The sequence below is a fragment of the Siphateles boraxobius genome, unplaced genomic scaffold, assembly GCF_051911475.1.
Source record: "Siphateles boraxobius isolate OS27281-9 unplaced genomic scaffold, OSU_SipBor_1 5, whole genome shotgun sequence".
Lineage (NCBI taxonomy): Eukaryota > Metazoa > Chordata > Actinopteri > Cypriniformes > Leuciscidae > Siphateles > Siphateles boraxobius.
Genome location: NW_027509141.1, coordinates 27,344,232 through 27,365,932, shown reverse-complemented (window position 1 = coordinate 27,365,932; position 21,701 = coordinate 27,344,232). Strand labels below are relative to the sequence as shown.

At 43.3% G+C, this 21,701-nt stretch overlaps 1 protein-coding gene across 3 annotated transcripts in view; it reads left to right on the top strand.

The window, feature by feature from the left end:
* The window catches only part of arhgef10la (Rho guanine nucleotide exchange factor (GEF) 10-like a), a 144,406-nt gene that overhangs the window by 22,103 nt on the left and 100,602 nt on the right, over positions 1–21,701 (top strand). For 2 of the 3 annotated variants that reach the window (XM_077203637.1, XM_077203635.1), the window contains exons 4-9: positions 12,374–12,531; positions 15,095–15,184; positions 15,772–15,899; positions 17,622–17,705; positions 20,003–20,111; positions 20,915–21,018. In XM_077203637.1, the coding sequence (XP_077059752.1) occupies positions 12,374–12,531; positions 15,095–15,184; positions 15,772–15,899; positions 17,622–17,705; positions 20,003–20,111; positions 20,915–21,018 (673 nt within the window). The remainder of the gene's footprint in view (positions 1–12,373; positions 12,532–15,094; positions 15,185–15,771; positions 15,900–17,621; positions 17,706–20,002; positions 20,112–20,914; positions 21,019–21,701) is intronic. The other variant, XM_077203636.1, reaches the window with a different exon arrangement.

Sequence of the window (21,701 nt, the reverse complement as noted above, 5' to 3'; positions counted from 1 at the left end):
TGAGGATGCACAAATGAGAAATGAGAAGCACCCACTAACTATACCCCTAAATCTAACCCTAATTTATCCCTGAATTCAGAGGGAAATGATGGGTGAATAGTGCAAAGCACAGAAGCACCTAACCCTGGTTGTAAGCATAGGTGAAAATACCATTTGACCAATTAATTAAATGTAACAGCCTACAAAAAAAAAAAAAAATATATATATATATATATATATATATATATATATATATATATATATATATACACAATCTTTAGTTTAAAAAAAGGTTTTTTTCTAGAGTTGCAATGCTATTTGCTACCTCTCCGTGTTGTTTGAACGTGCTTGGTTAATCTGAACGTCATCCAGTATCTGGCAAAAGACTGTGCGCGTTTTCTACCCATCAAGTTTGAATACATCCGTTCCCTTTCAGTCGATAACGTCGGACGTAGTCGACGCGACTGAAATGGGATCACGCTAGGGAGCCTATCTTCTTCGAGTACTATTGAACGAGCCAATGTAATTGCCGTGCGTGATTCGCATCACACACTCCGCCCCCGCGGCGCGGGTATAAATACGGAAGTGGATGCACGCACTAGTTGCCTTTCGCTTCGGAGCCGATCGTTTGATGTCTCTGAGAGTGCTGTTGTCTACAACGAGCGAGTGTGTCGGTGTTCTTCAGGAAGACTCTCCCAGTGCTGGTGTTCTACAGCGCGAGTGCAGCGGTGATCGCGAGCTTTGAGCTCTCAACTGCTGTTTTAACAGCAACAAATTTCTAAATGTTTGTGTGTGTTGATGGCTGGTTAGAGGGCGGAAAAGTGAGTGCTTCACTGTTTCAGTTCTCTGTTCAGTGTTGCCGCGGTCATTTCCCTGTGTGCTCCGGCACTGGTGACGGTCCTATTTTCTGAAAGAGCAACACGGGTGCGTTTGCGTCTTTTTCAAGATGTCATTCCGCCCGTGCGTTTCTGGGTGCGGTCGTTCCCTGTCTCTCTCTGATGGTCACAACTGTTGTGTCACGTGTTTGGCTTACAGCACGCTGAGACAGCTTTTGTGGACAGCTCGTGTTTTCACTGTGGGAACATGACTGTCGCAGTGTTGAGGGCGAGACTCGCCTTCGTTCGCGGAGAGCGAGTCCCCATTACCATGCCCCACCCTCGGGTGCTGTGTGGGATGGGTGACCGGAGGATAGTGTTGGATGTCCCGCCCGGTAACCATTCCCTGTGGGCTCCTCACTCCTCCCTTCCACTGCAACCACTGGAGCCTCCTGTGTTGTCTGCTGGTCCATCTGTAATGGGTGGGCCAGCGGTTTCACTCGGGGCTCCCCTGGAGGACAGGACGCCGATTGCAGCATCAGAGGGTGAGCTGACTTCTGGAGATGATGACTCGGCTGCATTGTCTCCCTCCGGGAGTTCAATGTTGCCCGAGCCGGATCCAGAATTATCAGCTATGCTGAAACGGGCCGCAGAGGCTGCCGGGCTCGAGTGGAACCTCCACCGTGTCCCGTTCAGTCTCGGTTGGAATCTGGAGTTTGGTATCTTGGGGCGGGCCGCGCTGGTTCTCAGCTCGCCGCCCCAGTGCCTTTCTTTCCCGAAATGCATGGAGAGCTTATCAGGTGGTGAACAGCATCTTTCTCTGCCAGAAACTGCCTGAATAGCTTTTCCCCCTCATTACCCTTGATGGAGGAACGGTGAAGGGTTGCGAGGTGTCCCTCCATTGGAGCGGTCTGTCGACACAGGTGCACCTGTGTCCGGCGGCCGCTGCCTTTTGGGGGGATCCTCGTCTCCCCCCTAAGGCCTGTGAGTTTCGTCCGTTCCGACGGGCAGAGCTAACAAAGCCTGTGGGCAAGCCCCTTCCTCTTGCGTGCCATGGCGTTGCTGCAGGCTAGGGCACCCATGGCATGCACGAGGGTAATCCAGACCGTGCGCTCATAGGTGAGCACCGCACTGCATCCGACCTCACCCTCCGGGGTACGGGTGTCGTAGCGTGCGTGATCGGTCTGGCGATGTCCACCTTGGTGGTCCAGTAGCGCCTTCGTTGGCTCAGCCTGGTTGGTATGGCGGATGCGGACAAGGTTCGGTTCCTGGTCTCCCCAATTTCCCAGGTTGGGCTGGTCGGCGACGCGGTGGAGAACTGCATCAAACAGTTCTCTGCCGCTCAAGCGCAGACGGAGGTCATCCGGCACATCCTGCCCCGGTGGCCAGCTGCTGCCTCCAAAAACGCCGCCGGTGGCAGCTCCTCCGCCTGCTCGTCGCCGTGGGCGTTCTCCGGCCGCCGCTCCTGCTGGCCCTCCGCAGCAGCCTCCACCCAGGCCTCAGCAGGGAGCCGGCCGCAGTAGAGACGCCCAGCCCGCTCCAGGCGCTGCCAAGCCAGGTGGCAAGCGACAGCGAAAGCATTCCGGAGCGGGCCGCCCAGGAATGGATGAGATGCTCTTGGAGTGGCACGATCACTCCCTCCCCCCGGGTGAGGTCCGGGTGGAGCCTTTGTTTGTGTGTGTGTCTGTTCCGCCGCTGGCTCCCAAAAAAAAAAAAAAAAAAAAGCGGAGCAAGCGGTACCCACACTTCAAGGAGAGAGCAATTTCATCTGTTCCTGGGTCCCAAGAGGGCCAGTCTGGCGGGTGTGACCCTGTAAAGCCTTACACCCCTCAGCTCCCCCTTGGTCGCCAGCAGGCAGCTTGGTGCGTTCGAGGACCCGGTCATCCGCCTTCTCACGCGCCCTCTGCCGCTTGTGGAGACAGGTAAGTGTTGCACAGCACACTAACACCACTCTCTCTACTGTGCTGCCCCACCTCAGGCTCGGCTACCCCGCTCAAGTCAGTGATAGTCATCACATTAGGTGTTGAGCAGACGTGCTCCTGAAAATTCAGTGATATTCATCACACCGAGTGTTGAGCAGTGCTCCTGACTTGTGCGTGCTTATCTTATCCTGCTGGCGAAGGATTTGATATAGCCGCTCCTCCAGCCGGTACGAAGGCCAGTTGTAAACTCGTTCTTCGTGCTACTAGGTGGTGGGTCGTGACCATCTTGGCCCAAGATTGGTCTGCAGCTTTGACCTGAAAGACATGTGCTTCAGATCTCTACCTCCCGCACCGCAGGCCATCCTGTGTGTTGCGTCTAAGGGTGGAGTATCAGTACAGTGTCCTTCCCCTCGAGTGCTCCAGAGCCCGTTGGGTCTTCAGGTCAACTGGAAGAGAGTAATCTCGCCCACGGGCTGAGTATCTCTTTTCTAGTTTTGGAGAGGTACTCGGTCCAACATGTCTCTCCAATGAGAATGTGTTCAGCTGGTGTTGAAGTGAGAAAGGGTCCCACTGAAAGAACTTTCAGAGGCTCCTGGGGTATATGGTAGTCGCAGCCTTTGGCTCCCTCCATATGTGACCGCTTCAGCGCTAGCTTCACGATCGAGTCCCGAGGTGACCGTGGCAGAGCAGCTCACCCTGTGTGACTATAGTTCATCCCGGTCTGCTGCCAAACCCTCTTCAACAGAGCGGCCATGTACAAAGGGCGTGTTTTAACGGGGGCCTGGGCGACCCCCGACTACACGGGCATTCGTGCCTCGAGTTGTTAGACATTGCGACCGTTGCGCAAGCTTCCCTTGCATGTCACAAACTCACCCGTCACCTCCTCCTTGGAGTCAGACGCTTCTGAGGGCGCCTTATTCCACTCCTCCCGCTTACTCAATCGTGCCGCCATCGAGCCTCACGACAGTTATAGCCAGGGCAAGTGGAGACTCCATCCCCTGGGTCCGCTGGGTCATGACCATTCCGGGGCCGCTCAGTTGCCCCCCTGGTTTTATTTTTCCGCCAGTGTTTGGGTAAACCGAGCGGACTACCCTTGGACAAACACTGGGACTCAGCGGCCCCAGGGGCCCGCAGAAATGCGTTTAACCCCAGTGAGCCTTCTAAAAGTGACTGCGACTCAGGGTCGCCTTGCGCCTGCAAGTCAGTGAAATCATCACTCTTCATGTTGAGCAGATTTGCTCCTGAAACTCAGTGAAGTTCATCGCACTCTGGTGTTGAGCAGCAATGCTCCTGTAGCTCAGTGAGTCCATCACAGGTAGCTCAGTGAATTCATCACATGCAGTGCTGAGCAGAAATGCTCCTGGTGCTCAGTGAAGTTCCTCGCACTCAAGTGTTGAGCAGAAATGCTCCTGAAGCTCAGTGAGTTTATCACACTCAGGTGTTGAGCAGTAATGCTCCTGAAGCTCAGTGAACTTGTCACACTCAAGTGCTGAGCAGAAATGCTCCTGTCGCTCAGTGAGGTTCTTCGTACTCAAGTGTTGAGCAGAAATGCTCCTGAAGCTCGGTGAGTTTATCACACTCAGGTGTTGAGCAGGAATGCTCCTCAAGCTCAGTGAACTTGTCACACCCAAGTGCTGAGCAGAAAATGCTCCTGAAGCCCAGTGATCTTCACATGTTGTGTTGAGCAATGCTCCTGTCTTTTGCGCCCGTCACTTGCACCTACGTGCCATGTCAGGAGAGGAACAGGTCTTCATAGTTGCCCCTCATTGGCCCAACTAGACCTGGTTCCCTTCAACAGCCTTCCTGACTTCCCCTGGATTCGGGGACGGGGCACGATGGCACACGCGTTCTTCCCCCGGAGATTCCGGGCGGTCTTACATCCGAACGCGGAGGTTCAGGTGGCTATCACAAGAACATGTGTTAGTTACCATCACTTCTGCGAGCACCCCCTAGAATTGGGTAGCGTGCTTACGCCTTTAGAAGTGGAACCTAGTCGTTGAGTGCGTCTTCTCCCCTGAGGAGATCCTGAAAGCTTTCGATCACTTCAGTGCTCTCTTTCCTGCAAAATGGGTTGCAGTAGGCTGTTTTCCTAAATCACCCTCAAAATGATGTTGCCTCGGTGTTTAAACGACGCTCATCGTGTTGCAGAAGTATGCAGAAGCACGTTCTGATTGTCAGGTTCCTGAGGAGCAAGGTCTTGTAAATCCTTGTGTCCCTCTTTATCCTTTTGGGCCTTGTCCCTGGTGCGACTGCACTGCAGAGACCGCCCCGGAGCCACTGCAGGTAGTGAGTTAAAAATTCTGTTATATCAGTTCTCCTGCTCGCGTGGTCTCTACTAGAGGGTAGGGACTTGCTCGCTTTCGGTCAACGTATTGTGCCTGGAGTCTGGGCCGGCTAACTCTCACAAGCTGAGACCCCGGCTCGGATTGTGCCCAAGGTTCCTACCTCTCCCGTAATAGGAGCAGGTGGTGAGCCTGCAAGCGCTGCCCTGGAGGAGGCAAATCCAGCCCTGGCTTCTCTGTCCGATTCGCTTGGACGTGTACAGAATGCAAGTCATAGACCTCAGACCAGCTCTTCAAATATCTGTTGGAATTCAGCAGAGAGGGAAGGCTGTTTCCATGCAAAGTTGCACTTAGTGCTTGCCTTCATTTCGGCAAAGATCCGAGATGCAACATGTCCACTTAGGTGTTGAGCTCCTCTATGATGAGTGTAAAGTGCTCCGCCTGGGCGTTGACGATATACTTTGCTAAACAGATTCTAGAGTTGGGGGCTGGACGACACCTAGTTGAACCGCTGCTTCCCGTGGGCTCCCTTCTCATGAAGCCAGTTTCACCGTGAGCCCGGTTCAAGTGTCGGCTTGCTGCGCCATTCCCCTCCTATGGACTGGATACGTGCGCCTTTCTGCTCCAGTTGAGTTCCCTTAAAATTGAACCCTGTTGAGTTCCTCCACACCCCTCCGACGTCGGACGTGCGGAACGTCTGGTGTTAGGCCTACCACTCGTAAGCAGTGTGGAACCTGTGTTAGGCTGGGTCCATATGTTGCGGTCCCTTCGGTGACCCCATATGTGTATTCTTCCACGATACGGCTCCCTGCGGTGAGCCCGTGTCTTCCCTCGGCAGAGTCTCTCTGCCGTCACTGTCCGGTGTGTCTCCCCCCGTCTTAGGCTGGAGCCACCCCAGTGACATTCCATATGTTAGACTGCCCGGTTTCCGCCCAGTTCATATGTGTATTCTCCACATTTCCTCCCTCGGGTTGGATGTGGCTTCCGCAGCGTCCCTTCCTTCCAACGTACGGGGAACGCTTTCCCAGTGGTCCTGTAGGAACAGCAGTGACTTCCCTGGCCTAAGCCCTGTCCTTCCCCGCCTTAAGTTTGCGGGGGCATCAGGAGGCTTTGGTTTAGGCACTGGAAGGTGGCAGCGTTAGTGGCGTGTTCAATGGTTGATCCCATTTCAGTCGCGTCGACTACGTCCGACGTTATCGACTGAAAGGGAACGTCCTGGTTGCGTATGCAACCCACCGTTCCCTGAAGGAGGGAACGGAGGACGTAGTCCCCTTGCCACTACCGCTGGACCACCGCTGACCCCGGGTTACTCTCGGCTCCTCAGCGAAAAGCAACTAGTGCGTGCATCCACTTCCGTATTTATACCCGCGCCGCGGGGGCGGAGTGTGTGATGCGAATCACGCACGCCAATTACATTGGCTCGTTCAATAGTACTCGAAGAAGATAGGCTCCCTAGCGTGATCCCATTTCAGTCGCGTCGACTACGTCCTCCGTTCCCTCCTTCAGGGAACGGTGGGTTGCATACGCAACCAGGACGTTCCGTTGCAGTGTGTGCTGCTGTTAGCAGCTTCTAATCTGCAATACTGCTTCAGTCAGTGCACTAGTAATGGCTTCTACATGGATTATTTTACATCTGACTGTTAAATTCTTATTTTGAGCGACTTTGAGTTGTGGGATGTCAATTGAGAATCGAAAAAACGTGAATATGAACAGACATTTACCAATGACTGAAGGAGATAGGCTATTGCAAACGGCAGAAGGTAAATAACTTTTATTGTAAATAATTGTTCTACTGTCAAGAAATAGTGCATTAACCCTATATGGAATGAATTGTAATTTTTTGGGGAAAAAAATATTTCACCCCATGTAACAAATACAACGGGAGGAATGAAAATGTGTGTTGACTTGCGGGAGCCTAATGAGGCAATTATAGTGGATGTTTACCCTCTGCCACACATGGACAAGACTTTAGCTGCCTTGTCAGGTGCAAAAGTTTTTCCACCATTGATCTTGAAAATTCTTACCATCAGGTTCCGCTCCATCCAGATAGCCGAGCCTTTATCACACGCAACGTGCTGTTTCGTTTTTGCCTTGTCCCATATGGTCTCGCATCAGACGTACCCAGTAAGAACATGACGTTGGTTTGGATGCTGTGTTCAAACGTCTCAGCAAGGGTGGTTTAAGAATTTAAGATAATGCAGAAAACAATATGGCAAAAGAAATCAAAACTGTTTTAAAAACTTTTGATCTGACTCAGCATGTACATGGAGCCACACATAATCGTGGACACACTCTAGATTTACTTATCAGTAAGGGTCTAAACATTTCATCAATTGTTATTAAGGATGTAGCACTGTCTGATCATTTTTGTATTTTCTTTGATATATTGATCTCTCCTGCCATTGAAGCTAGATCTGTGTCTGTCAAGAAGAGATGCTTAAATGAGAATACTAGTGTACTATTTATGAAGGCTATATCTTTAACACCAAGCATATCTGCTGACTCTGTTGATTTTCTCCTTGATTCTTTTAACTCAAAAGTTAAGAGTGTAATTGATGATATTGCTCCTGTGAAAGTCAGGAAGAAGAGTGGCAGACAAAAAGCACCTTGGAGAAACTCAACAGCAGTGCAAAATATGAAAAGACAATGCAGAAAAGCAGAGCGCATGTGGCGGAAGACAAAACTTGTAGTCCATTATAACATCTACAAAGACAGCATCCATGCTTTCAATAAGGAACTAAGCAAAGCTAGACAGACTTTTTTCTCGAATATTATAAACAGCAATATAAACAACACGCGCACTCTTTTTGCTACTGTAGAGAGACTGACAAACCCCCCAAGCCAGATTCCCAGTGAAATGCTCTCAGTGAGAAAGTGCAGTGAGTTTGCTTCTTTCTTCTCTGAGAAAATCAATAATATCAGAAAGGTGATCAGCTCATCCTTGAGTTGCGCTGGGGTCAGGCAGATCAAACAACAGCACGAGAAAGTAGCCACTATGTCTGATTTCGAAGAAATTGATGGCAAAATTTTGGAAGAAACCGTACAGCAACTAAAAACATCAACCTGCGCCCTTGATGCACTTCCCACATCTTTTTTCAAAAATGTGTTACACAGCTTAGAAGCAGATCTCCTAGAAGTGGTAAATGCCTCACTTCTCTCTGGGAGTTTTCCGACCTCCCTGAAAACTGCTGTTGTCAAGCCCCTCCTGAAAAAGAGCAATCTGGATAAGACCATATTAAACAACTATAGACCGATCTCAAATCTTCCTTTCATAGGCAAGATCATTGAAAAAGTTGTCTTCAATCAGCTGAACAAATTCTTAAGCTCGAATGGATACTTTGACCATTTTCAATCTGGTTTCCGACCGCACCACAGTACAGAGACCGCGCTCATAAAGATAATAAATGATATTCGCTTAAATACTGATACAGGCAAATTATCAGTGCTGGTACTACTCGACCTCAGTGCTGCATTTGACACTGTCGATCACAAAATACTTCTTGACAGGCTGGAAAACTGGGTCGGGCTTTCTGGGATAGTCCTAAAATGGTTCAGGTCATACTTAGGAGGCAGAGGTTATTATGTGAGTATAGGAGACCATAAGTCTGAGTGGACATCCATGACATGCGGAGTCCCTCAAGGCTCAATTCTTGCGCCACTCCTATTCAACCTGTACATGCTCCCAATGAGCCAAATAATGAGAAAGAACCAAATCGCTTACCATAGCTATGCAGACGACACACAGCTCTACTTAGCCCTATCGCCTAACGATTACAGCCCCATTGACTCCCTTTGCCAATGCATTGATGAAGTAAACAATTGGATGTGCCAAAACTTTCTTCAGTTAAACAAAGACAAAACTGAAGTCATTGCGTTTGGAAACAAAGATGAAGTTCTCAAGGTGAACGCATACCTTCAGTCTAGGGGTCAAACAACTAAAAATCAAGTCAGGAATCTGGGTGTGTCTCTGGAGTCAGACCTTAGTTTCAGTAGTCATGTCAAAGCAATAACTAAATCAGCATATTATCACCTGAAAAATATTGCAAGAATTAGATGCTTTGTTTCCAGTCAAGACTTAGAAAAACTTGTGCATGCTTTCATCACCAGTAGGGTGGATTATTGTAATGGACTTCTCACTGGCCTTCCCAAAAAGACCATAAGACAGTTGCAGCTCATACAGAACGCTGCTGCCAGGATTCTGAGCAGAACCAGAAAATATGAACACATCACACCAGTCCTCAGGTCTTTACACTGGCTGCCAGTTACATTTAGGATTGATTTTAAAGTATTATTACTGGTATATAAATCATTCAATGGCCTAGGACCTCAATACATTGCAGATATGCTCACTGAATATAAACCCAACAGATCACTCAGATCATTAGGATCACATCGGCTAGAAATACCAAGGGTTCACTCTAAGCATGGCGAGTCTGCTTTTAGCTACTATGCCAGCCGCAGCTGGAACCAGCTTCCAGAAGAGATCAGATGTGCTCCTACAGTAGTCACATTCAAATCCAGACTCAAAACACATCTGTTTAGCTGTGCATTTACTGAATGAGCACTGTGCCACTGTTCGTCCGACTGTTTGCACTGTATTTTATTTTATGTTTTAATTATTCTGATTTCTGTATTTTATCTTTTATTCTAAACTGTTTTAATTATTCTGATTTCTTTTGATTATTTTAATTTCTTCTATGTAAAGCACTTTGAATTACCATTGTGTATGAAATGTGCTATATAAATAAACTTGCCTTGCCTTGCCTAAGAATTAAAGAGAATAAGTGCAATTTCCGCCTGTCCTGTCTGTGCTTTCTTGGACACGTGGTGAACGGAGACGGTATCCAACCTTTTGGAGAACATTTGCAAGTAAAAACGCAGGCCCCAGCCCCAACTGATGTCACCAGTCTGCGCTCCTTCCTGGATATGTTGCCCTGGTATTACAAGTTTATTCCTAATTATGCAACTCTAATTGAGCAGTTGCGTACATGCCTGCACCAGGATTCTAAATTTGAATGGACTGATAAGGCCCAACAGAGCTTCATGGTTGTTAAGAAATGCTTAGTGGACAGTCCAGCATTTGCTCTGTTTAACCAGAACTACTGCCCTGACTGTGATTTTACCATCCAAGTTTGAAACTTCCACAGCCTTGTGTCTTTAATTGACCTCTGTGCACATTCAAACTGCTAAAGGATGGCCAGTTTCTATAAAGCTTTGCATACCGACCTTCAGCCCTACTATCACGTAAGGAATGAACTGAGTGTCAAGGACAATGTGATATTCAGAGACACCTATCTAGTAGTTCCAGTGACATTGCGACATAATAATAGCCATAGTCACCAGGGAATTGTGCGGACAAAGCAGCGCTTACGTGAACTGTACTGGTTCCCTGGAATGAATAAAGTGATCCAGACTCAGGTCTCCTTGTGCGAGTTGTGGCAAAAGTTGGATAAATCTGCTCAGACTGTTACCGCCCCCCTTCAACCGGTACCTTTCTCAGATGCACCATGGAGTAAACTGGGCATGGACGTTGGTGGCCCATTTGACAATGCTGCTTGGGACTGTAGGTAAGCGCTTTACCTTAATTGATTACCATTCCAAATGGCCGGAAGTTGCCTTTTACATCGTTCATGACCACAGAGGTTTTGATTGACTTTCTCAATAGCATCTTTAGTTGCCATGGTTACCTGGTAGAGTTGGTTACGGATTATGGGGAACATTTCAATTTGGATGCATTCACAACCTTTTTGCGAGAAAGAGTCATTACTCCAGTCCGCACTGCTGTGTATGATCCAGCGGCGAATGGTGCCATAGAGCACTTTTAACAGGGTTCTTAAGGACTGCGTACAGTCAGCTATAGTAAAGTCTAAGCCCTGGAAGCGCACTGTTACTGACTTTCTCCATGTTTACCGTTCTACTTCCCATGCCACCACGGGAGGTTTCACCCTTTGAATTGATCCATGGGCAGAAGAAGGTATTACCCATCATCCTCCTGCCAGCACTCTCCGCCCAGCGGCTGTTCGCAAGCGAGTTGTTTTTAAGCAATCTCGGATGAATCACTACACTGACGCAAAGCATAGCGGACAACTGATTATCCTGAAAAAGGGGGACAGAGTGCGATTGTGCAAGACCTTTCATGTGCTGAAGGGACACTGCAAATTTTCCGACCCCATTGGAATTGACGAACTGGAGGGTCCAAATACCTACTTACTAGAGGATGGAAGAAAATGGCATTTTTCGCAACTGGCACAAGCTGTTCAGATGCCTGATCCTGCATCTGCACTCATGGAGGAAACCTCAGACTGTGATAAAATGGAGAAGGGATGTCCTTCAAGAACGCGCAGACCTCCCTCATGGCTCAAAGATTTCAAGACGTCAATGTATAGTTTACATTAGTTATATACATTGCCTATGCGTTGGTTCTGTTATAATTAAGATAAGCTTGGTTGTTTTGTGCTCAAGCAATTTTCTGTTCAGGAAGTTCGTTTGGATACATTGTGTAATTGCTTGGGATTGAAATTTTGTCATTGTTATTTCATTGTAATTAGTTGTAAGATTAAGGTAGAGAGAATTTTATGTTGTGCCTACATAGACTGTTAAGTTACAGTACAACACAGAGTTCATTTATATTTCGCACTTGGGATTTTTACCTTATTGCATGTGAAGTGCATCACTGCTCTTGAAATAAATAAAAGGTGGCGTAAATTGATATCGTGTGATGCCATGTCATTGGAGGCAATAGATGATAACTCGTAAAAGCACTAATAAAAGCTTGAAAAAAGATTGAATACTGAAATAGATTTCAATGACCAAAGCACTGTAACATTTTGAAGCATCAAAGCATTATTCCATGAACACATTTTTCATCATATTCTTTCCTATTATGGTAATCATTTGAATATATATATATATATATATATATATATATATATATATATATATATATATATATATATATATGCTCTTTTTCATGTAGCTCAGCTCATAGATAAAATATGAGTTTATTGTAGTAGTTCAATGAAGTTGACTTAAGCAACACTCATTTGTCTGGCCTGCAATACTAGCTTTAAATAACAAATTCTATATAAAATAACTTATATTGCACTGGTTTTCCTTCTCTCTACTTTGAATACCCTACCACATTTCCATTTTCACTCTACACAAAACAATGTAGCACTCATAACTGGAAAAAATTGCCTTTTGTAATACTGACTTGGCTGTAATACTGGCTGATGGCATCTGAACACTTTCCCTTCTCCTACCACCCACCACCCAGTCTTAGGCTTGAGCTGATCTCAGCTGTTCTCAGTATCAGTGATCTTATACCCTTGAGAGGTCAGCAATAATATGGCTCTATTTTTGGGGAATGTTCCAGAGATCAAGCTTTCACAGACTCTGCTGCACCAGAGGACTTAAATGAAGAGGAAGACCAGACTTGCACTGCGGTGAAGAGGACCGAGAGGGAAACATGCTCTATTAAAAGTAATACAGAAAAAGAGAATAGCAGACACAGCCCAGCACAAAATGCCGAAGGTAAGAGACAAAAATCAAATGTATTACAGCTATAGCATTTATATAAAGTAGGGTACAATGGAGCTAAAGGCAATCCTTAATAACTATGCTTTTCACTACTCCCATATGGTTGGTTGCAGACAAAAAAGTTGGGGGAGCAACAGAGTTTGTGTGAAAATAAATCATAAAGAAGGATTGCTTGTTTAAAAATCTTATAAATGTATAAGGTGAGCCTTTTTTGCTTTTTGCTTTTAAGATAATTTTGCTTTTATCTTGTTTTAATGTTCTATTGTTTTGGCTTTGCTGCTTTTAAATGTTTTGCATTTCTGTACGGTGTCCTTGAGTGCCTAGAAAGGCGCCTCAAATAAAATGTATTATATATATATATATATATATATATATATATATATATATATATAGGCCTATATATATATTTTTTTTATTAAATATGATGGTTTAATTATAAATTTAGTGGTCATTTCTAAAGTGCATACCCAACTTAATATACGGTATAGGCTACCATTGGAATGAATGTGAAGTCAGCAGCTATATATCATGTTAATTATTGTGCCTTTGTGCTAACCCAAATACTTCTTTTACATATTATTATTCCGTTATTGAAAATATGTTGCTTTAATTACCTAGAACAAAACTGAAAATTAGAGATGCACAGATACTCGTCCAACAATCGGTATTTGCGGAGAAAAGCAATTGTTTTCACTATTGGCCATTGGCCGATTGTTTATAAACAGCGATGATCCAGACTGATCTCATGAAATGGCGTATGTATGACACGCCAATTCGTATTTCCATTTTTGGCGTGCTATCAACACGCATAATCGCTTTTCAGCGTGTTTATCAACGCCTTTGACTTAACGTTATATTACTGTATTATGTATATATAGATATATGACCTCCCCCAACCCCGTCCCTAAACCTACCCGTCACTGCGGTTAATACCATTTATGAGTGTTCTCCTACCATCCTAGGAAAAAAAAGATCGCTCCACAGATGTAGATATAGATTTTGCTTCGTTTCGCTCGGACATTTAACGGCGTAGCCTACACATACACGCGGAATCACTCGGACATTTAATGGCGTAGACATACACGCAAAAGATTTCGGCGTGGACATACACGCGGATAGCTCAAAATGCGTATAGATAACACGCCACTTGACTTGAAAGTGGCGTGTATGTTTACGCAAAGTCATGATGTCATGTTGGATGATCAGTGCCGATTATATCCTGTCAATCAAAAGGGTACAGAAAAACATGACCGACTGCAACTTACACTGTGCACTCATACATGAAGAAAATCTCTGGTGTTGAGTTAGCTAGGGCAAGTTAATGCGACAATAACGCATTATCAGCAAAAAATAGCTACATAAAAGCAGAGTATAGGAGTACTTCTATAGCCATTGATAAAAGCAGGCTCCATTTGACCCTATAAATGACCCGTAGTTCAAGCCAGGGTTGCCAGATCTGCAGTTTGTCCCTAGCTACTTCTAAAAAGAAACAAAGCGTAATCTCTCAAATTCTGTCCATTTTATGACAAAATTCAAACAACAAATGGCTTTTTGACGCTCTAAAATGTAGGCCTAGGCCCACATGACACAGATCGCTGTAGTGCCTCAGTTCAAGCAGCAGCGCGGAGCCCGAGTCTATTCTTCCACTTGATACAAATTAGAAAAACGTGCTTGCAGAAGGTAAGTTGAAAGATACAGTAACTTACCGAAATCCGTATCATGGCTCATGTAATCACTCAATCAGTGTTTCAACCGCGGAAAAACGTAAATAAAACTTGGAAAGTCATGTTAGTTATCTTAAAAAAACAAACAAAACAAAAAAACTAGGGAGGAGCTTATTTACTGGTAGTTATATATGTAGGTTTGAATACATTTGCCATGAAGACTAGTGCTTATTAAAACTACCTTATATGTGTAACTGTATACAATCATATCAGCTTTAATTGAGTGTAGGCTAAATATTTTATATGGAAAAACCTAAAATTCTCGGGACAGCAGCATGTGTCCAAATTTTAACCTTAACCGTTCATCAGAAACGATCTTAATACAGGCTTTACTTGTAAAACGCCGAACTTACCCTTTAACACTGCAACATGTGGAAACAGCTCTTAGATCATAAAATCATTTAAAAAAGCAAAGAAAAGCAATTTTGTTTTTGATGCTCTGTTCTGTATTTTCTGTCAAAGGAATGTCCCAAAAAACTCGTAAGCATCTACAAAAAGACACAAACAAATGCATTCACAGACTTTAAAATCAAAATTGACTATTCTTTTTAATGGAGTATTGCAGTATTTATTATAAAGGTTTTATCTGTGCACATTATTATTTTTATTATTTAATTCATGTGCCCTTGTAATCTCTAAAATTACAAGCCCCCCTTCTCTTATCTGATGACGTTTACTGGGCGGGACAACCTGTCAATCACATGAGATGACAGCACTAGCAAACAACAATCATTAAATAAATACCCGATGGACAAAGTCAAGTCCAGTTTCACTCTGATATAGCTTGCTTAATCACAGACTATTACTTGATTTATTAATTTTTTTCTTTGCAGGTGATGCCTCTGCTGAGTCTGAACACCAGACGGCTGGTCCGGAGGTGATCTATGATGATGTACCCTGTGAAGATTTGTCCTCAGGAGAAGGTCAGTCATGTGTTTGTGTCTGTCTTTCAGCGTATATAGATCTTTCTGTTCCAGTGTTTAAATGTTGCACGTATCTGGGTGTTTCTTCAACTTCAAGGCAAGCCATTTTATGCAGGTTGGTTTTTATAATAAAATAACAGATTCACATTTAAGATTTTTCCTCTTTGTGAAATAAAACTGTTTTGGACACAGATTACGACCAACAGATTTCACCATTTCCATCAAAACCAAAAATGTTGCCCCTAATAAAGTTAGAGTACTTGTTCACCAGTGAATATATCATGCTTGAAATAAAATGAGATATTTGACAAAGAAAAAAAGAGAAAATAATGTTAAACGCAATGTTAAACATAATGTATCCTTTGAGATATGGTGGAAATGACATCTGCTATATGACAAGGTTAACATTTTTTTCACAAAGTCCACATGGGCCAAATGTGCCCATATTTGAAGAAACACCCTTCTAGCATATGTGTAATGTTTATGTGTTATGTTTGGTATATGTTTCTTTGTATCAGCATGCCATTGTCAGAAGACCTACAGTATGAACAGGACTGTACTGAAACCTGCATTGCTTTGTGTGTCAGCTGACTTGATCTATGAGGACGTTCAGAAAGAGGAGGGCTTGCAAGGGCCCAAAAATGGCTGGAGTTCAAGTGAGTTTGAAAGCTATGATGAGCAGTCCGACTCTGAGAGGGCGCCAACCCGTAGTAAGGTGCGTGTGTAAAATAGATTCCCCACAACTGCAAAAATTACAGCCTTCCAAACATCTGATTTATCTTCAGACACATTTCCACATTCCTCATAATGATAAACCACAAAATTCCTTAAAAAAGATTTAAACCACCCAAGGTTGCAGGCTGATTGATTGGTATGTGTTTTGATCATTTATTTGAGATGCATGTTCTTGTGATACTTCGATGGTGAAGGTTTGCTTTGCCACCACAAGAGCGCAGTGTTGGCCAGCACTTACGCTACTTATCGCCATACTAACGCAGGGGCGTGACTGACACACTTTTACACTGCTCTATATTGCTGCAAATTTGAATTCTGTGTGCACTGTGTTATCTGCCCTTACACGTTCATGAGGTCACACTGGTATGGAAAACACTTTGCCCAGGCGGCAGTCCCTCAGAAACCAATTTCCCATGGCCAGACTCACCTTTACCTTCGCTGAATTAGGCTCCATAAGATTCCTGCTGCCAGACGACTCGCGATAAGCAAGAATTAGATTGCTGAGTCTAATACCACAGTGATTTGAGCTCAGTTTAACCAGTTATTCCCCTTGCTTTTTTAGTGCTTGTATAATTGGACTGGAATGGCTTTCTTTCGAAAGGTGTCAAAGTGTTTATAGTGGGCTTGTTAAGAATAAAACTAACTCAAAAGGACAAACAAGCAACAACTCACTTCACAACTGCATGGAATAATTGGGAACGAGTCTTTGCGATTATGTCAGATGTTGAATGATGAATGAATGCAATTCCTATTTCTCTGTAGAAATAGTTATAAAATATTTATGGATATACAATATCTTTCAAAAGGTTTTCTTTTTAAATAAAATGTTTTCAACATTAATAATAATATAAGGTATGTTTCTAGAGCAGTAAATCGGAATATTAGAATGATTTCTGAAGGATCATGTGACACTGAAGTCTAATGTAATGGCTGCTGAAAATTAATATTTGCCATCACATGAATAAATTACATTTTAAAATATATTAAAACAGAAAAATAGTCATCTTTAATTATATATATATATATATATATATATATATATATATATATATATATATATATATATATATATATATATATATATATATATATATGCACACAAAACATTACACTACAAAAACCTACCAACCCCAAACTTTTGAATGGTATAACTTATTTCATTTTTTGACCTTCATTTTTATTATTCCTCTGAAATTTTTTGAATGCTCCATCAGACACAATATTAATTCTTTCCACTAATCGCAAAACTGCACTCAAAGGATTCAGGAATTTCAGAAGCAGTGAAGGCAGCATAGATGCACCCTTTGTAGAACAGATCATATGAAGGCATCTTATTTGACAGGATGTTTCACAAACATTGGATTAGGACAAGATGACTTCCTACCTCTCTTTTGGACACAGCCTGTAGCTTGGTTTAGGAAATAAGGAGGTGCTTGTCTGATTTTCGCATTAGCGAGGGTGTACATGCTGTCATAATTGTATCTTCCTCTGTCAATCCCATGCTGTTTTGATTTAAGATTTAAGCCACGCCCATTGTGCCAGTCATTGCATATGCTTTTGTGGTTGATCCTGATTTTGCCTTGCCCTCATCCCTTAGTTTCCCTCACCTTATGCTTACCCCTTCGTTCCTTCCTCTTCCCCATGTTACCATGTTATTGCGCTCTCACCCATGGCCGTGTTGTTGCCGTGACGATATCCGTAGCTCTCCCCCGATGTGCGACGACTGAGAGAGCGTTACACCAGGACCAAACAGGAGCTAGCCATGAGACTGGGGGGCAGACATCAGGTACACTCAAGCACGTATGGGGAAGAATGGGCTTCATGGGGGTGTAACAGCTCAGAGGTGTTTAATAAAGGCGTTCACAGTCACCTGTGTTCAAGATTACATATTCTCTCTCTCACTTTTCCCTGCTAAAAAGACTAGATTGAATTTCCATGCTGGTCTGTATGACACAGGGTCTGTATGGAGTGTTCACTGATCTCTACAAACACAGCGGGAAATACCTATAGATGTTCACTGCACTTGATAGTTTTATCATATGAACTTAAGTCGTGCAAATAATAGGTGTTGTCTACATTGTGATTTTTTTTTACAATAATTATTTTTGTAATATAATTGAATATAATATATTTTACTATTGAATATAAAAATGACAAATAATAGATTGATTTACATATATATACAATACCATGCAAACGTTTGGGTGAAGATATATTTTTAAAGAAATTAATACCTTTTCAGCAAAGATGCATTATGGAAGCATGTTTCCGCCATTAAAAATATGATTGGGACTATTTAGCTTACAATTCTGACCTTTTTTTTCGCAGAATTGTGAGATATAAAGTCGTTATTGTGAGTTATAAAGTCAGAATTGCGAGATATAAACTCGCAATTGCGATAAAAAAAAATTGTGAGATAAAAAGTTGCAATTACCTTTTTTTTCTTTTTTATTCAGTGGTGGAAACAAGCTTCCATTCATCAATGCCCCAATATACTTAAGCAAAGAGCAAAGAGTGAACTAGTGTGACGTAATTTCGAGCAACATCGAACCAAAACGAAGTTCGTTTTGTGTTCATTTCGGGGGTTCAAACAGATTGCCAAAGCTTGAAAACTTTCCGGAAAAGTTTGCTCTGGTTGGTAAACACCTTCGAACTATCATTGGTCCATGGTGATTACATAATAGGTAAGTGTGCTCTAACTGAGGCTCCGCCGCCTTTGACGTTGAAGTCTTCGCTGTTTCATTTCTTTTGTTCAGTCCCTCGAGGTCGGATGTCCGGGAGTAAAAACATGGGGACACCGGAGAGCCGCTTTAGAGTAGAAAATGTTGTAATTCTAATTGAAAGAGAGCTTGTAGAAACATCCACAGCGTTATGATCAGATGCTTTATTCACTACTGTTTTCTCATCGTTGTCATTTTTGTAGTGTGTTTATTTTTTGGTAAAGACAAAAAAAAGGGAAAATTATAATAGTCAGGGAGGAGGGGGAGCGGATACACCGCTCTACAGTAATTTGAAAGTGATTGCAATACCAGTTTTGGCCACAATCTTATATACGGCTCCTTTAAATAGAAAATTATATATTATATTTTAAATTGCAATAATATTCCACAATTCTACTGCTTTTACTTTATTTTTGATCAAAGAAATGCTGCCTTGGTGTGCATGTGTGAAAAATCTACTAACTAGAGAAGCGCGGTTGGCGGTTAAAGCCGCAGACGGCGGATAACGTGACAAAATTTTTTTTTTAAATTAAATTCGGGCGGGTGCCGAGCGGTTTCTAGTCTCGCGGCTGTCATCAGCAGAGCCTTGTATCAGCGGATGGCGGGCGGGTGCGGTTTTGAAAATTGGTCAAAAACGTTGGTGCGGATGGATGGCGGACCGATGATGAGTTTTGTGATGCGGATGAAATAATAGCCCATCCGCGCATCTCTACTACTAACCCCAAACTTTTGAACAGTATTGTGTTTCTACTTGCGTGTAACAGTCACATATCTATCACATGTCCACTTTCCAAGGCTCTTATGGTCAATTTGGAACCCATGCCTTTCCTTTTGCGTTAAAAGTCCCTCTCTGTATTATTCTCACTTTCTTTTATTCTGTTGTAAACAAACCATTCAAGTCGCTTCCACCATAAAACATTATGATTCAGCTTCCCTAATCTCTAATTTGATTTGTATGAGGGTGGGATATGGGCACACTTGTGTGTATATAAAGTAAACAGCTCTCATGTGGTTTAAGCAAGACATTTCCACATGCTCTTCATTAATGACCTGCTTTCGAAGATGGGCCGTCTGCCTCCTTTTTTCAAATTTAAATATATCTCTGTTGCTTGATGTTCTCTCACACACTTATGATCTTGTGGCTTGTGGCAATTGAAGCAGACCTTTAAGCACACACCCAACTGCCGCCATGCTGCACTGAACTGGTGCCTCACAAATCGCAGGCAAACCCTTGCATAGCTGTTTATGCTCGAGGGCTTGAGATGGTCAACCTTTTTCTATAAGGGTGTACAACATCACTGGTTATAGAGAAACGCCAGCTGGACTGCCTCTGATTTTCTGTTCCCTTCTGGTCCCTTTGCAGGTCCATCAGCTGATGCGGGCGGCACGTAGTGGAACGAAAGATGGCCTGGAGAAGACCAAAATCGCCGTGATGAGGAGAGTTTCATTCCTAAATAAAAAGGACCACTCAGGTAATCTAAGAATATTTTTGAGAATGTATCTTCTTTCAAGCACTCATCCTGTCCACTTATCCTTTGATGTAATCCCATTCAGGAAAGAGGCAATTATACATTTCTAATGCATTTTTTCTCCCTCAAAGAAACAGGTCTGTTCATTGAATTAAGTTAGATGGCATATGATCTGACAGCCACAGAGTCAGATGCGATAGAAAAGGTTGATGGAATGCTTTTCTTATATTCTGCTTTCAAGTAGAGAATTGACTCCTGGAGGTAGAGTCATGTATTTGTCATGAAGCAGGAAAGTATTATAAATCAGACTGGGTCTTTAATATAAAATGGTAGGCATATGAGTTGATGAGGGCATTTGATGCACAGGAAAATTGGCTGGGATTGGTCCCCATAATGCCCCTCTGCACAATGGGAAAATTACTATTTGGAAGTGGAGACTGGTGTGATGTCTATTGAAACACCACTTTAAACGACATACCACACTGCGTATAGTGCTAAACATTTGATTTGGAAGTCCTGTTATAATTTCTTTTATCATTTAGAGAGCCTGCAAAAACTTGTGTGAAGATTTTAAGCCTTTGGGAAAAGGTGCAAAATTGTATGCAGGATGACTTTCTTTTGTAACCGTCGAGTGGAAGAATGCTTGGATGTGGCTTAGAACACCCTGTTCCTTACTAAGTTTGAATGTTCTTTTTTCAGTTTGAGCATCTCTCCTGAGTTGAAATAATAGGTGAATTTGTATTCTTAGCTTTGCGGGGATATATAATATGTGTGAATGTTGTTTTTGTGTGTGTGTATCCTGACAGATGACACGGAGGATGATACAGGGTATCTGGATGTAATGGTATCCGAGGCAAAACACCCACCTGCACAACTGGGACCAATGCCAGATGGGCTTAGCAGCCAACAGGTGCAGCATGTATATGTATTTATTTCTATAAAAAATATTTTAAATTGAGTATGCATGTAGTATGTATATGTGGTATATACATTTGAGGGAACTCATTTTGGTAGTAAAATGTGCATCAATATTTTCTCAACAAAAATTAAGTTTTCTTTTTAAATTCATACAGCTATGTCATTGTAACCATAATGCATTGAACTTTAAGGGAGGTCTCTCATCTTGTCCAAATTTGAATCAACATTGTAGACTTACTTTTTATGTAGTCATGCAAAAGATGGAAGGTCGTTAATAAAAACATTTTAACCAAGAAGTCTTCCACAGTATAGCTTTAAGATATATATAGGCCACATAGACCCTGTAAAGTTTCAGGAGTGACAACTGCATTTAAAGGGATAGTTCACCCAAAAATGAAAATTCTGTCATAATTTACTCACTCTCAAGTTGCTGCTGAACACAAAAGAAGATATTTGAAAAATATGGGTAACTAAACAGTTGATGGACCCCATTGACTTCCATAGTATGTTAAAACAATTCTATGGAAGTCAGTTGGGCCCATCAACTGTTTGGCTTCTGCATGGTGCTCTCAATCGTTGATACGCTGGCTGTTTTCAGAGGAATGCTTGTTATTTTTTTAGCTGGCTAGAGAATGCTTTGGCAGACACACATTAATTGAACATTTATTGTTAGGT